A 16,874-nucleotide genomic window follows, 5' to 3' on the forward strand; every position below is an offset into this window, starting at 1 on the left:
TTTGTTCTTTATTATGTTTTAGGATGGAAACTATTCTGATGCCTTTCATCCATCCTCTTTCATGTACTTAATTGCTTATAGAGTTAAAGAGTTTTAAATTGTGGTCACTTTTGGCCATGGGTTATCAGCAGACAACTGCTTATGGGTGAAATTGGGCCAGGAGTTGAATATGGTATTGTTAGGTCTGGTTCTTTCTCAGAAGAATTAGAAAAAGTGTGTGTGTGTGTGTGTGTGTGTGTATGTATGTATGTATGTCTGTGTGTGAGGTATGTATATGTATATATATGTCTCCCACATATATAGCATATACACTATATATAATACATACATTTATATACATAATATATACAACATATACATCTACACATGAGGTTACTTACATTTATTAGGGTTTGATTCAGAGATTCTAGGAAACTTGCATGGTCTATTTTGTTAAGTCCACATTAAATCTACATGCGTTAAGTGGATTATGACTATTCACTGCAGTGTTTCTACCATACTAGTGTTAACCATTAGTGGTTTGTCTTTCTTTGTTAATAGCTTAGTGATACCTATCACTGGAACCATAATGATAATTTTAAGTGGGGAGACTGAAGTGTTCCAACAATTATTCATTTTTCTTGTTTCTCTCAGTAGAATCATGTTTCAATAATTAATACACAGTCTCAATATTTACACATCTCTTCAGAGTAATTATTTAATTAAATATGTAGGGTGGTGCAAAAGTAGTTGCAGTTTTGCCATTTTTTTAATGGCAAAAATTAAAAGTAATGGCAAAACTGCAATTACTTTCCCCTTTAATGGCAAAATTAAAAGTAATGGCAAAACCGCTATTACTTTTGCACCACCCTACTAATTAATATCTTTTGTAAAGAATCTGAAAGCGTTTTATCAACATGCCCTAGATTCAGACTAATTATGTTGATGATAGATACTAAGTTAACTGGTCGTTTCATTTAGCTCCAACATTGCATGTTTAAGTGTTAAACTTAACACACTGAATTAGATGCAGTGAAACCAGAGCTAACCTACCAAGTGTATTATAACTCCTAAACAATTGTATTAGTACTCTGCTTTCAGCAGTTTTCCAGGTTAGATTCATGACTATCACCAGGCTGTAGAGTTACTTTTTTATATCTTATCTTATAATTAGCAGCCACATTCATGATCTAACTTTTATCTGCCAGATTTCATGACCACCACTGAAAGATGCAATGAAATAAAATCTTTTTGCACTTAACACAAATAGATACAAAGGACAAAGTGAAGCCACTAACAATCCTGTTTTGCCTTTGTATCTTCAGTTACTAATGGTGATTACTTGTGCTAATAGTGTGACATTATCATAGTAGCAGTTATGGCAGTCTCTATGTTCTTAATTTGGAGTTTCCTTGTTTTCATTAGTTTATTTCCTAATAGTCTGTTGTTGATTTGACCAATGTTTTGTGACAGTTTCCCCTTCTCTACTTTCCTGTGGTATTTAACTAAAACCAGGTTTTAGTAGGCCCTTTGGCTAGGTGTCAGTTGAAACTGCTCCACCCTGTTTTTATTCCTCTGAAGATAGCTATCATTGGGATTCCCTTCCTGCCTTGAGAGAGATCCGCATCACAGCATTCTTTTGGTTATATGGGCTATCTTCATGTGAAGCCAGTTGGATACCTTGATATCTTTAGAGCTGGAAAAAGGATTTGAATGTATTTGATCTCCTGTGGCAGTACAAAAATATTTGGGTATAGTGTTCAGTTAGAATTCATTAACTAGCATATGCTTCTCCTGCCATTGATGATGATCTGATTGATCTGCTTCATCTTTATGCACTCAGAATATTCAGATTACAATACTAAGGTTGGAATTAAACTGATAGACAAACTGAAGTAAGGAGAAGGGACGTTAAACTCCTTTTGACCTCCTGCAGTTTCTCTTTCAACATCATGCACAAATCTGTTTTTCCACTTTATTTTTAACATTTGGAATAAACAAAAATACTAATGATGCTTTTATGGAGCTTAATGAGAAGAAAATGTTTGAGGAATAAAACCATGACAGAAGTTTAAAAACATATATATGAAAAAGAAAAGACCAGAATAAACTCTGGAATTTTTCCTTGAATTAATCAAAAACAAAAACGGAAATGTTCAGTTCATTGTGTCTTGAAGTTCTCCGTGGTTCTGAAAACATCTCAACAGCTTTGTATCATGAGATGCACTTTTGCATCCACCTCTGAAACAACTAGAAATCTTCATCAGTTAGTCTCCTACCTTTCCTTTTCTTTCTCCATCTTCATCATATATGGAGGACCTCCTCTGTGCCAGGCTGTGTGCCAGGAGGTGGAGTTAAAATGGGTAAGACATCGTCTCTCCTCACAAGGAGATTAGCATTCTAGTATGGGGAGATTGGCAAGTGAATGGACAATCAGATATAGTTTAATAAATTCTGTAAAGATGATAATCACCGAGGAGGAGCACGTAATAAAGTCTATGTGATTAGGGAAGGTTTCCCAGAAAAGGTGCAAGCTGAAAATTGAGGGGCAAATGGGAGTTACTCCTAAGTAAACTAGAAGCAGAAGGAGAAGAATGGCGTAGGTCCAGGGAACAAGATTGCTTTGCAGTGTGTAGACTCTGACTTGCTCTTGGTGGTTTCTTTGATTTGCTTGTTACCTTTAAAGACTGAACAATGTTGCGTCATTTAGGATACTTTCCTTTGCAAGTAGCAGGATATCAAGGGAAAGTGGCTTAAACAATGGGAAATTTATTAAGTCATATAACATGATGTTTGGAGATAGGGCTGTTTCAGGATTGCATCACTATTGAAGAGCCAAGTGCTTTCCATTTTCCCCTTTGCCATTCTAAGATTTTTTGGGCAATATCTTCTTCCTTTTCAGAGTGGTTACTGCATCCTCAAACATTATGCTTTCGCAGGACAATGTCTAAGGCTGGAAAAGCAGTTTCTTTTCCTGAATGCTTCAGGAAAGAAAACCTTTTCTTGGACCCTCACTGACAGATTTTCCTTCTCATTGGTGAGATGAGTGTGTCACACCACCATATATTAACTGGTCACTGACAAAGAGAATGCAATTACCATGATTGGTTTACAGAATAATTAATATTTATCCTTTGTGGTAGGACAGAAATATCAGAATGAATTGGGACTCCTCCAATAGGAGGAAGAAGAGAATAGCTGCATAGGCACAACTAATAGGCAACTTACTCATCTTGAAGTAGAAGTTTGTCTCTCTCTCTGTCTCTTTTTAAACCACTTAGCTTTGTGTTGGGCTTCATATTGCATTAGCTTTTTCTGTTTTCTTTGGGGGTCAGGCCTAATTGTGTCATAACAAGCAATGTAATTTTGATTAAGGCATTTAACTTGCCTTGACCTCAGTTTCCTTGAGTGTACAATGAAAGTTTTGTATTCCATCTCTAAGACCTCTTTCAACTAACATTTTGGGGGGCCATGCCACCTGCTTGCTTTCCTTGTTCTAAGAGATAGACTAATGCAGTAGAGAGGACACTTTGTAGCTATGTGAAGTTGACAAGTTGCTTCATCTTCTTGGGTTACAGGTTTCTCATTTATAAAATGGGAATAATGTCCAATTTATAAGATGCATTGGATTTAAATGAAATAATGCTCATAACATTATTTTTGCTCCTTCTTTGACAAGAAAATTTGAGTTAATATAGGCTCTAAGCAAGTGATGATACAATCCTGTAGTGGTTCCGTACAGGGGAATGGTAAATAATTGTTCAATAGAATTACTCAAGTGCCATTTTATGAATTAAGATCTCTTAATATGCACATGAAATTTAGGTGGGATATGGATATAGTATTATTATCAAATCTAGAACTATGCACCAGATAGTTATACTAGGATAAATAATTTACTTTTTGCAAAAACCGGTGGTTTATTTGGGGGTTTTTGGAAACCATACTCCACATGGCAGCATTTATTTAGTTGAGTCAAATTTGGGCTATACAAAGTTTAGTTAATTTCCATGTATTTCTTCTTGTTTGCATTTTACCAAGTACTAGACTATTATTGAGATAATCACAAATAATTAAACTAGTGGTGCAGTTTATTCCATAGATTGTCTTGTTTAACTGCAATATAACCGGGACATGTCAAAAACCTATGCCTTTGTTCTCAAGATCCTGCTTTCTAATAGTAATGGAAATTTAAACATTAGAGGTAGGTACCTTACATATCATTTAGTAATCAGCTATAAGTCTCTGACCAATAGGTATTATGGAATACAGTTTTTAGATTTTTAAGCAGTCATGTTTACTTGTAAGGCCACATCATTTCAAGGAATGTTAGGAAAGGGCCATCACTAGATGGCAGTCTTTCTCTACCTTAAGGTATTTGTTAAACGAGAAAAGCCACATTTTGTTCAAGTGCAATGTTGACTACTGATAGTAGATTGGCTTCAGTAGTAAATTTCTGAACTTTTCAGTGTTTAAGTCTTGTTTATTTTTGTTTTTAGCCTTTTATATCTGAAGGATATGTTGGTTAGCAAGGTGTTATAGTTAAATATGCTTGAAATGCTGATTCATGGTGAACTGGTAGATAGTGATCAGTTCATAATTGCCTTTTCCTTTGGTAGACAATTTGAAATAAAATCTTTCAATTTGTGGTTTTTAATGTATTTGATAACCAGATGGAAACTATGGGAAACTTTTTTTTTCTTAAAAATGCATCTATGTACATCTACCTATATATACAAAATCCACATAGGATCTGGGAATCATGGATTTCCTGAAACATACCTGTGGAACACAAAGTCTCTTAAATATAGTCATTATCCCCTGTTTTAAATATTGGTGTTTTACATTTTATTCTTTCTTTTTTTTTAAATTCTCAAAGTACTCTGGGGATCCACTGCAAACCTTTCATGTTATTCTGCATAATAATTAAATAGAATATTACAATCATAATGGTCCTAAGATAGGAGTGACAGATGGAGAGTAGTGATAAGCAGGTAGAAACTTTATTAACTTGTGTTTTATTTTGTTTTTTAAAGAAATGGGATATCACTATGTTGACCAGGCTGGTTTCAAGCTCCTGGCCTCAAGCAATCCCTCTATCTTGGCCTCCCAAAGTGCTGGGATTAGAGGCATGGGCCACTACCACCAGTCCATTTACTTGTTTTGAACTACTGCCTGTTTAGACTTCTACAAATGTATGATCTTAGCGTTATTGACTAAACTTGAAAATGGAGGTGAATTATGGATACTTAAAGCTAAGCTAGTACTTTTAAGAGAATTGTAATTGATTGCTTCCTGTTTTCTAAATAAGAAACTTGAGGGTCACAGGGATTAACTGGATTGGCCAAAGACATATAGAGCAAGCTAATTACAGTGCTAAGATGAAGCCCACATAGGCAGCTAAAATCCACTTTCCTTTCTTAGGTTTTTGATTTTTTTTTTAATGGGAAGATCAGAGAGCCTAGGGAGGCATTATTAATATAAGTTCTGAATTTCTTAACTTTGGAATTTGCTTTTCTGTGAGGATGTCTTTTATGATGTTAATGTAGATCTCTGGAGGGAAGAAATGAACAGAAGTTTTACCCAGTAGAATGAAGTATACTTGCCATCTAACTTAGAAGTATACTGAATCAAGTCAGGGTGTACTGAATTTGAAACCAAGAGATTGTCTAATATTGAATAATATATCAGCTTATGCTGAGGAGTTTTTGGTGATTCTTCGTGTTCTCCAAGTGTCAAGGTAAATGGTATCTTTACATGGAAACCTTTCTTTTCCTTTCCTTTCAAAAAGGGAAAAGTTAAGCTTATTTGAGATTACTTGAAATGTCAGTGGTAGATTCTGTTATGTATTCCAAACAGTTTTTTCAGGCAAGTGGTTATTCTACAGTTTGCCTACTTGTCAAAGCAGGGATTGTTTATAATTTATTTGACAATCTCCCAGATTGCTCTGCCTTTTCTGAAGTAAGTGTTCAGACTCTTGACTGGAAGCCAAACATATACAGTCATATGTTGCTTAGCAGAGAGGATATGTTCCGAAAAATGTATCATTAGGTGATTGTGTTGTGTGAACATCATAGGGTGTACTTACACAAGCCTAGATGGTGTATAGCTGACTACACACCTAGTTTATATGGTATAGCCTATTGCTACTAGGCTGCATACCTGTATAGTACATTGCTGTACTTAATACTGTAGGCAGTTATAACATACTGGTAAGTATTTATATATCTAAATATAGAAAAGGTAATGTGTTGCACTGCAATGTTACAAAGGCTATGACTTCACTAGATATACAATGGTACCACCATTGTATATGTGGTCCATCATTAACTAAAACATTATTATGCAGTACATGACTATTTGGTTTATCTACGGTTACTGCTGAGTTTTGGATGGTAGAACTGACCTCCTGAGGGGGGTGTGGTTTCTGATCCACCAGATCAGGATAGTGATCCAGTACTCAGGAAGGATTATAGAACCAGAAAATGTTGGCAATGAGCAAATGAGTATTTCTTGAACAAATGTCAGAAATTAAAGAGTCCTTAGAGATAGTGTTAGTCATTCTTTAGTCAATGAATGTTTACTTATTGTCTACTACCTGTCTGGCACTGTTATAGAGTTACAGTATGACAGACAAAATTCTCGCCCTTGAGCTTATAATCTAGTTGAGGTGGGTTGTGGGGAGGCAGAGATAGACAACGTATCATGGATGATGAGGAGGAAGAGATTGTTCAAAGGTATAGGGGATGAGCATTACTAGTATAAGAACTGGAAAAACAAAATTCTTGAGGCAGGAAGAGGCTTTAAAAAAAGCCAGGGTAGCTGGAACATAGAGGATGGAAGGGAATTTGGGTGGGAACTAGGGAGAGGAGAGAAATGAGGTTAGAGAGGTAATGTGAGGTTACATTATTTAGGGCCTTATAGGCAGCAATAAAGATTCAAGATTTTTAATTCTTTTTATAAAGGTAAGCTGTTGGAGAGATTTAAGCAGGGGGATAACATCTAAATTATTGGTTGAAAATGATCATTTTTGTTACTGTGTGGAGTGTCTGTTTTGGGGCAGGGGGTGGAGCACTTGCAAAGTGCAGAATGGAGACTGTTAGGAGGCTATTGCATTGGTCCATTGTGGTGGTAATATAGATTTAGATTCTGTTGCAGTGGAAATGGTGGAATATGGTAAATTTTAAGACATGTTTCGGAGGTTGAGTTGTCAGGACTTATTAATGTATTGGATAGAGTATATGACGGAAAGAGATAGATTAGGAGTCATTCCTAGATTTTTGGCTTGGGCAACTGTATAGTGCCTTTAGCTGTGATGGGGTGGGTAGGTTGTTGGGAAATTTGAGGAGGAACTGGTATGAGAGTGGGGATATGTTAGTAATAAAGATTTTTTTTTCTATATTAAATAATGAGATGGCTTTTAAAAACCCAATTGGAGTTAAATAGTAGCTGGATATTTGAATCTAGTGCTCAGGGAAATGCTCTGAATTATAGGTATAGATTAGGAAATCAGCACTACAGAGATGATATTTTAAAGCCATGGAATTAGATAGCTTCACTTAATGAGAGAGCATAGGTGGAGAAGAGAAGAGGTTTTAGGAATACTTTGGAATGTAATAGAGGAGGAGGAGCTGAGAATGGAGATTGAGAAGGCACATCAGTGAGAGGTTAAGAAACATGTTAGTGTGGTATCATTGAAGTCTACAGGAGAAAGTGTCTAAAGGAGAGAATATAAAACCATATCAAATGCTGCTATTAGGTGGAGTACAATGAATACTTTATTCGGATAAAGAAGTGAGGAAGTGGAAGGGCGTTTTGCTGGGAAGGGGAGAGGGATGTGTAGTTAAGGGCAGGATTTAAAAAGACATGTATAGGCTGTGCGTGGTGGCTCATGCCTGTAAATTCAGCACTTTGGGAGGCAAAGGTGTGAGGACTGTCCAAGGCCAGGAGTTCAAGATCAACCTGGCCAACATATTGAGACCTCATCTTTTGTTAAAAAAATAAAAACAATTAGATTTAAATAAAAGTCATGTTTATATAGCCATGATAATCATCTAGCAAAGAGGGAGAAATATATGTTACCGAGGAGGGATAAAAGGGAAAACTTTCAGTAATAAAATTCTTGAGACAACAGGAGGGACTGAATTGCAGATAAGAGCTTGAAACACTTATTTTATCGTTACTGGAAGGTAGAGAGTAGGAGCTACAGATGTAAAGTAGACTGATTGATTTTAGTGAGGGAAGAGGAGGTAGTTCTTTGTGTCTGTTTTTTTTTCTGTAAAGTATATAGTCAGATCAGCAGCTGAGAGTGAAGGTAAGAACATTTGAGGAGAGGACAAGGTAAGGTTCCCACACATAAATACTTTAGAATACAAAGTGATTTTTCTGTGATGTGAGATGGGGGAATAGTTGTAGTAGGATTATCTAGCGATATTGACTGCCTAATTTAGATTTGCAGTTACATGGCTACCCTAAGTCTAGCCAGCACAGCTGTGTGTTTTTTCTCTAGCTGTGTTCAACTTCTTGAATATAGTCATGGGGCAATTGGATAGTTGAATTTAACTAAAATGAGCTTTTCTAGACTACTTAAATTGAGAAAGAAAGGTACAAGGGAGTTGTAATTCAGTCCTTTAATTTTATGATGAGAATTTTGTGACGAATACTGTCAGGCCTTCAAATATTCTGGAATGAATAAGAAAGCAAAAGTTTGTGTTTTCCTTGAAAATATTCATTCAACAGTGAGGCAATGTTAATATACAATTAGATTATTTTGTGGCTTAAGTGCCCTAAGTATCTAAAAACCAAATTTGCTTCTGGATTTGTAATTCTGCTTTTCCTTCTTAGAAGTAACCGTGATATAACCTTCGTGCCTTTTTTTTTTAAAGGTCTGTTTATGATGGTGAAGAACATGGACGTTTCATGGAGAAGCTTGAAACTCGTATCCGTAATCACGACCGAGAAATTGAGAAAATGTGCAACTTTCATTACCAGGGCTTTGTGGACTCTATAACTGAACTGCTGAAAGTGAGAGGAGAAGCTCAGAAACTCAAAGTAAGAAGGCTCTAAGAGACACTGTTTCTCCATCCTGTGTTGGGGTTTTCATTAGGATTAAAGGATTAAGGATTATAACACAGAACACATATTTCTAGTGAAGATTTTTGTATAATTAGAAAGGAATTTATACTGAAACGTACATTCTTGAGAGTATGGCTTTTTAGCTAAAAATGATACCCCTCCCTTTTTTTTTTTGAGACGGAGTCTCGCTCTGTCGTCCAGGCTGGAGTGCGGTGGTGCGAACTCGGCTCACTGCAAGCTCCGCCTCCCGGGTTCACACCATTCTCCTGCCTCAGCCTCCCGAGTAGCTGGGACTACCGGTGCCCGCCACCACGCCCGGCTAATTTTTTTGTATGTTTCGTAGAGATGGGGTTTCACCATGTTAGCCAGGATGGTCTTGATCTCCTGACCTCGTGATCCGCCCACCTCAGCCTCCCAAGGTGCTGGGATTACAGGCGTGAGCTACCACGCCCGGCCAAGAATACCCTTTTAAGGTTATATTTTCACTGGGATAACTACATGTGGACCAGAACCAGTGATTAGTAGCTGGTTCTTTTAAACAGCAACTCAGTTTGACTCTTCATGTTTCTCTATCCTTGCTGGATAAAAGCTATCATTGTAGAATGACAGAATTTCAAGGCATTGCTATAAAATTCTTTATAGCATGCCACCTAGGCCAAAGAAAAAAACCAGTGGTTGTTATGGAGAGTCTTCTACCAAAGAATGAAGGTTATTTCTTGATGTGACAGTTTAAGGTCCAGGAAGGAGGCTAGGCATATTTGTCTGGTCCCTGGCATAGCAAAGTCACTTATCTTAGATAACTCACTTTGCTTATTGATCTTAAATCTAACTACTTCAGTAAGCTCTTCTGTTATTTCTAATAATTTATATGTAGTTTGAGTTTTCTTTGTAAATACTCCTCATATGATCTGTAAGTAATAACAGTTTTATTTTCTTTTTTCAAGTCCTTATGCTTTTAATTATTTTTTTCCTATTGAAATTTGAATTAGAATCCTAAAAAGATTTTCCTGGGCATGGGGTTAACTTGACAGTGAGTATAAAATTCATTTTAAAAACTATTGGTAAGGAAAGCAAAGACACAGTTTTACTGAGGGGCAAAGTGGGCTGTCAGACATTATATTGTATTCTAAAGCTATAATAATTTTGAAACTCGATTGTAGAACATGACCTAAATCATGTGAAACTGTCAAATTTCTTATTTTATTTAGCATGAATTTTTGTGTTTTGCTGTAGAAATATTAGTGTGTTTGATTATGTGGTGCTATCCTAGTCCCCATTGGGTAGGGGTATTATGTAATATCAATATTTACCTTAATTTCTTTAAAAAATTTCGGCCGGGCGCGGTGGCTCAAGCCTGTAATCCCAGCACTTTGGGAGGCCGAGACGGGCGGATCACGAGGTCAGGGGATCGAGACCATCCTGGCGAACAGGGTGAAACCCCGTCTCTACTAAAAAATACAAAAAAAAACTAGCCGGGCGAGGTGGCGGCGCCTGTGGTCCCAGCTACTCGGGAGGGTGAGGCGGGAGAATGGCGTAAACCCGGGAGGCGGAGCTTGCAGTGAGCTGAGATCCGGCCACTGCACTCCAGCCTGGGCGACAGAGCCAGACTCCGTCTCAAAAAAAAAAAAAAAAAAAATTCAAAAATTCTTAAGTTTAAACACATTAGGTCCTAAGGTTTTAAAAAAGAATTTATGGACCTGTACAACAGTATCCAGCCATCTTAAGAAATATTATATAGCCATCACAATTAAATCTCTCATTAGTACCCCTCTCAGTTGCTTTCTCTACTCGAGAGGTAACAGTCTTTTGATTTATTGTTAATGTTCTTTAATGCTTAACTATTTTCATTTAAAGTAAGTTAGGTCTTTTCCTTATTCAACATACTAAAATTAAAGGACCTAAAGAGTTAAATGTAAAATGTTATTAAAGGAACTAAAGAGTTAAATGTAAAAAATAAAACCATAAAATAACTAGTAGAAAATATAGGTGAATATTTATATTATTTTGAGACATTTGTAAACAAAATTTCTAAACCAGAAAGAAAAAATTGATAGATGTAATAACATTAAAAGGAAAGAACCTATTGTACCTACAAATTAAAACTTAAAAGGCAGATAATAAAAAATACTTACAAACACATTATGGCAAATTGTTGATATCCTTATATATGAAGATTCTTGATAAATTAATAGGAAAAATGTGAACATTCTAATAGAAAACTGAGAAATACACAATAACATACAGTTTACATAAGAAGAAGTACAAAGGAGCTCTACAATTTAGAAAAAAATTAAAGGAATGCAGATTTGAACAATAAGGTGCCAATACTTAAAACCCCACATAGTTTTAGGATTTATTCTAAGGCTGTAAGTGCATGTACAAGGATGTTTGTATAATGTTTTCTTTTAATAGGTAAAACTTAAAAGTGTTCCTAACATCATTTAATAGAGGATTACTAAAAGAAATTATGGTACATCTATTTGAAATAATAATAAACTACAGTATAGAGGATATTTCACATTGGAAAGTATTAGAGATGTTTGCTTAATGTATAATGATGATTAAAATGTATGAACAGTATGACTATTTTTATAAGCTAAATACACATATTTTACATGTAAATAAATAAGCATTAAAGAAGATTAGAAGACTATATACCAAAATGTTATCAATAATCCCTTGATAATAAATAATTTTAATGTTTTTATTCTTGTACCTTATGCCTGAGCCTCCCAGGTAGCTAGGAATACAGGTGTGTACCGCCATGCCTGGCCAATTTTTGTATTTTCAGTAGAGATGGGGTTTTGCTATGTTGGCCAGGCTGGTCTCAAACTCCTGTCCTCAAGTGATCTGCCCATCTCAGCCTCCCAAAGTGTTGGTATTACAGGCATGAACCACCATGCCTGAACATATTAAAGAATCTTAATAGTGTGTCTTTCTATTTATCGGTCCATACATTTGTAATCCTTAAATTCTGTGGGCTGATTAGCCTCAGCTGGACAAAAGTACCTGAAATGCTTCTCTTTGTATTTTAAGTTTCCTGCAGTTTCAACTGACAATTTTGAATGTTCATTAGAAAATTCAGTGTTAAAGTGTACACGTTAAAACAAAATTTTCATTACATATGGGAAAATGATAAGTTGAAATCCATGTTAAAAAATGAGGAAGACTAAAACTAAGGAGATGATGAAGAAGGGGCAGACTGCGGAGATGCTTATGAGATACAGTATCTCATATATCTGGAATAGAGTCCATGACTCTCAGGTTTCTGGTTTGGGTGACCCAGTAGTTGGTTTCTGGTTTGGGTGACCCAGTAGTTGGTTTCTGGTTTGGGTGACCCAGTAGTTGGTGGTTCAAATCACTCATATGGGGAATGAAATGGGGCCAGAATCTCGTGAATAGTTTGAATCTTGTCTCTAAAAAATGTGTACACACATGAGAGCATAGTGTAAATTGAGAACAATTTCTAATGTTTTAAACATTTCTATATGTTTAGAACTGTTGTAAACATTCTAAAATGTTTTATCATTTTAAAATGAGAAACTTGAACTTGCTACCGTAAAATAACTTTTTTTTTTGTTGAGGCAGAGTCTTGCTCTGTTGCCTAGGCTAGAGTGCAGCAGCTGATCTTGGTTCACTGCAATCTCTGCCTCCCAGGTTCAAGCAATTATCCTGCCTCAGCCTCCCAAATAGCTGGAATTACAGGCGTACCACCACCGCTGGCTAATTTTTGTATTTTTGGTAGAGATGGGGTTTCACCATGTTGACCACGTTGGTCTGGAACTCCTCATCCTGGGAGTTCTCCCCACCTCAGCCTTTCAAAGTGCTGGGATTACAGGTGTGAGCCACTGTACCCAGCCTGAAATAACTTTTTAAATATTTAGTTTTCTGCTTAAAATGACTATATGCCGTGCAAATGTAATCAAGACTTTAAAAATGATAACCTTCTTGAATTTCTCATAGACGCTATTCAAGAGAACCTTTTCTTATAAGTAGGTGATACAAAACATGGAATTATTTCTACATCTGTTAAAAAAGTGAACCATCTGAAATGATATTAAAGAACCTGTTTAAAAAAAAAATTTGAGGCAGAGTCTTACTCTGTCACCTAGGCTAGAGTGCAGTGGCACAATCTTGGCTCACTGCAACGTCTGCCTCCTGGGTTCAAGCAATTCTTGTGCCTCATGCCTCAGCCTCCCAAGTAGCTAGGACTACAGGCGTGTACCAGTATGCCTGACCAATTTTTGTATTTTTAGTAGAGATGAGGTTTCACCATGTTGGCCCGGTTGGTCTTGAACTCCTGTCCTCAAGTGATCTGGCCGTCTCAGCCTCCCAAAGTGTTGGTATTATAGGCATGAACCACCATGTCTGACCATATTAAAGAATCTTAATAGTGCATCTTTCTATTTATTGGTCCATACATTTGTAATCCTTAAATTCTGTGGGCTGATGAGCCTCAGCTGGACAAAAGTTCTGAAATGCATGTAAACAAAGATATGGGGTTTCCTGCCAGGTCCTGTGTATGCTATTTATCCTCACCCTCCCACTGCATCTTCCTATACTCATCTTGGGCTGTTCTTTTTTATGCTCCTTTGACACCTCTATCCCACACTTCTCCCATAGCTCCTTGGTGCCCTGGTCCATGATAGTCAGCACAATGTTTGGTCTCTGGTTATTGAAGTAGTCATGTGGTGGGATACCTCCTTGGCAGGGTAGTACTGAATATAGCTCAAAATGCTCTCGAATTGCTGATATCACTTGCTGGTTGGTACTCATCTTCTTTTCCTCTTGCTTCCCTTGCCTGCCATCAAATTTCTTCAAGTTGCAAATTCCTTCAACTTGCTGAGGATGCCCCAGCAGGAATACCCGAATTGGAGGCTGCTGATTTAGGGTTTTAGTCTGTTTCAGGCTCCACCCAGTTACTTTGAGGGCAGAGGGGATTAATGTCTAGCAGGACACATAGGAGACTCTGGTCTAGGGGGATCCATTTGACCTAGGTTCAGAATCTATGAAATAAAAAGTTTCCTGAACTCTAGAAAATAGTTTAGACAATGTAAAAAGTATTAACAACTGTCAATGCTATTTTAACATACCAATGAAAATAAATTGTACTCTAAGATGCCCATTATTTCTTTTGATTCTCAGTGTATACATATACACACTTATCTTCTTTGAAATAAATGAAGTAGCATCCTAGACAGCTGGTATAGTTTCTTTTTCTTTTTCTTTTTTTTAAATTTTTTGGAGACAGAGTGTCACTCTGTCACCCAGTCTGGAGTGCAGTGGCATGATCTCGGCCCACTGCAACCTTTACCTCCTGAGTTCAAGTGATTCTCCTGCCTCAGCCTCCCAAGAAGCTGGGACTACAGGTGCATGCCACCACGCCCAGCTAATTTTTGTATTTTTGTAGAGATGGGGTTTCACCATGTTGGCCAGGCTGGTCTCGAACTCCTGATCTCAAATGATCCACTGCCTTAGCCTCCCAGAGTGCTGGGATTACAGGCGTGAGCCACTGAGCCTGGCTTCTTTTTATTGTTATGCATTGAAATTAGTTATTGAATGGTATTGACACAGTTATTATCTTTATTTATTTTTTTGAGACGGAGTTTCACTCTTTTACCCAGGCTGGAGTGAAGTGGCATGATCTTGGCTCACTACAACCTGTGCCTCCCACCCGGTTCCAGCGATTCTCCCACCTCAGCCTCCTGAGTAGCTGGAACTACAGGCATGCACCACCACGCCCAGCTAATTTTTGTATTTTTAGTAGAGACTGGGTTTCACCATGTTGGCCAGGCTGGTCTCAAACTCCTGAGCTCAGGTTGATCCACCTGACTCGGCCTCCCAAAGTGATAGGATTACAGGTGTGAGCCATCGCACCCTGCCCACAGTTATTATCTTTCTTACTGGAAGCATTCGTTAGGTTCCTAGGAATATGTTTCAGAACCATGGTTTGCATGAAATTAATTTAGTGTTCCTTGATCAGTATTTTTGGCAAAAACTGAAATTAAATATAATCGAATTGAATAGAAAACAAGAGAGTGTATTACATGTACTAAGGATAAACATTGTTTCTTGAAAATTGTGTGTGTGTTCCCTATACTTGTGTACTGAGTTGCAATGGAAAATGTATTTTTTACAGTGAGTTTAAGGTGAAAAAAAGTGAGAAATGGTCCCTTCATAAGGCAAATAAGGCTACTCCAGTAGACAGTGTTGCTGAATTTATGAGTATTATGGAGGGTTGAATTTTGGGAGATCTCCAGTTTAGGATAAAAAATATCTAATTTATTATTGAATAACTACTATAATGGGGATAGCATTATCACCCAAGGAAGCCCTTATGATTTTTATTCACATTGCTTGAATGCTTTTTCTTATATTGAGCTGAATACTGTTTTCTAGTAACAAGCATTGGTTTGAGTAATAAGCTCCATTTTTAGGGAACCGCTTTACTTCTGATAGCTCTTCAGATATTTGAAGGGCAGTCATTGTTTAAATATGGTTTATAGTACGTAGGATCCAGGTACAGTGTATAGTGTCTCCAAGTGAATATTTTTCCCCTCTTTTGGCTAAAAATTGCTTCGTCTGTTTTTCATGTGGCATAGCTTTGACTCCCTCTCCAAATCTGTTCACCTCTAACCATGCTTCAGCTTGTAAAGCCCTTCTTAAAATGTGGCATCCAATTGTAAATTTCATAGTGTGGTATTACTACCTTACCATCACGCTTATTCTAGACCAGGGATTAGCAAACTCTGTCTCTTAGGCCAAATCCAGCTTGCCCCGTTTGTGTAAATAAAATTTTATTGGAACACAGCCATGACCTTTCATTTACATGTATTTTCTTTATGGCTGCATTCCTGCTACAGTGGTAGAGTTGAATAGTTACAACAGAGGTTGTATGGCTTGCAAAGCCTAAAATATTTACTATCTAACCCTTTATGGAAACAGATTGTTGACCCCCATTTAGACAATGCTTCTGTTAACATTGTCTTGGATGTGCATTTTGGATAACTTTATCACTCTTAATTTGTATTGAGCTCAGTGCAATAAAACCACAAAGTGTTTCACATGTGGTGCCATTAAGTAAATAATAAAGAGGGAATTTGCTGGTTTTTTGCCTCCCTTTCTGGTACTTTAAAGAGGCTTCCTGGAGGAGTTCACAGTTCATTTTGTCTTTGGATGGAGGTGCAGATGGTAATCCGCTTTGAATGATAGTCCAGGTATAGTGTGTAGTTGAGAGCAGTGATTTCAAAAGTGTGTTCTTTTAAAAAACTAGCTCCTTGAGAAGATCTTCAGTTAAAGGGTATTATGTCAGATAAATTTGGAAAACATCCTATACGATATCCCTTTCTTGGGCATTTACAGTGCATGTCATATTGTGTGTGTTTGTGTGTATGTGTGTGTGTCTGTTTGTGTGTCTGTGTTTGTGTGCTCACATGTGCATGGCTGTGTGCATGTGCAGAGTACCTGCTGACTAACATTTCTTGATGTCCTAAGGGACATAATAGGAAATGCTAGGTTATGGGATGCATTAAAAGTATAAGGAGTAGCAATTACTGGTGGAAGGCTAGAAAGCCTTTATTAAACAACATTGTAGAAGTTAGTATTGCTTATGTTTTGATATCACAGATGATGAGGAAATTACTATTCTATATAATTAATTTTTTCCATCATTGAAATGTCAAAAGTGGATATCAAAAAAATTAGATGCCATTTCCTTTAATAATGAACTCTGGGCCGGGCGCGGTGGCTCAAGCCTGTAATCCTAGCACTTTGGGAGGCCGAGACAGGCGGATCACGAGGTCAGGAGATCGAGACCATCC

General features: G+C 37.1%; 1 protein-coding gene across 1 annotated transcript in view; it reads left to right on the forward strand.

Moving 5' to 3' along the window:
- The window catches only part of EXOC6B (exocyst complex component 6B), a 696,611-nt gene that overhangs the window by 81,575 nt on the left and 598,162 nt on the right, over window positions 1–16,874 (forward strand). The window contains exon 2 of the mRNA XM_011945178.1: window positions 8,865–9,030. Within this exon, the coding sequence (XP_011800568.1) occupies window positions 8,865–9,030 (166 nt within the window). The remainder of the gene's footprint in view (window positions 1–8,864; window positions 9,031–16,874) is intronic.

This window comes from Colobus angolensis, unplaced genomic scaffold (assembly GCF_000951035.1).
Source record: "Colobus angolensis palliatus isolate OR3802 unplaced genomic scaffold, Cang.pa_1.0 Scaffold24, whole genome shotgun sequence".
Taxonomy (NCBI): Eukaryota; Metazoa; Chordata; class Mammalia; order Primates; family Cercopithecidae; genus Colobus; species Colobus angolensis.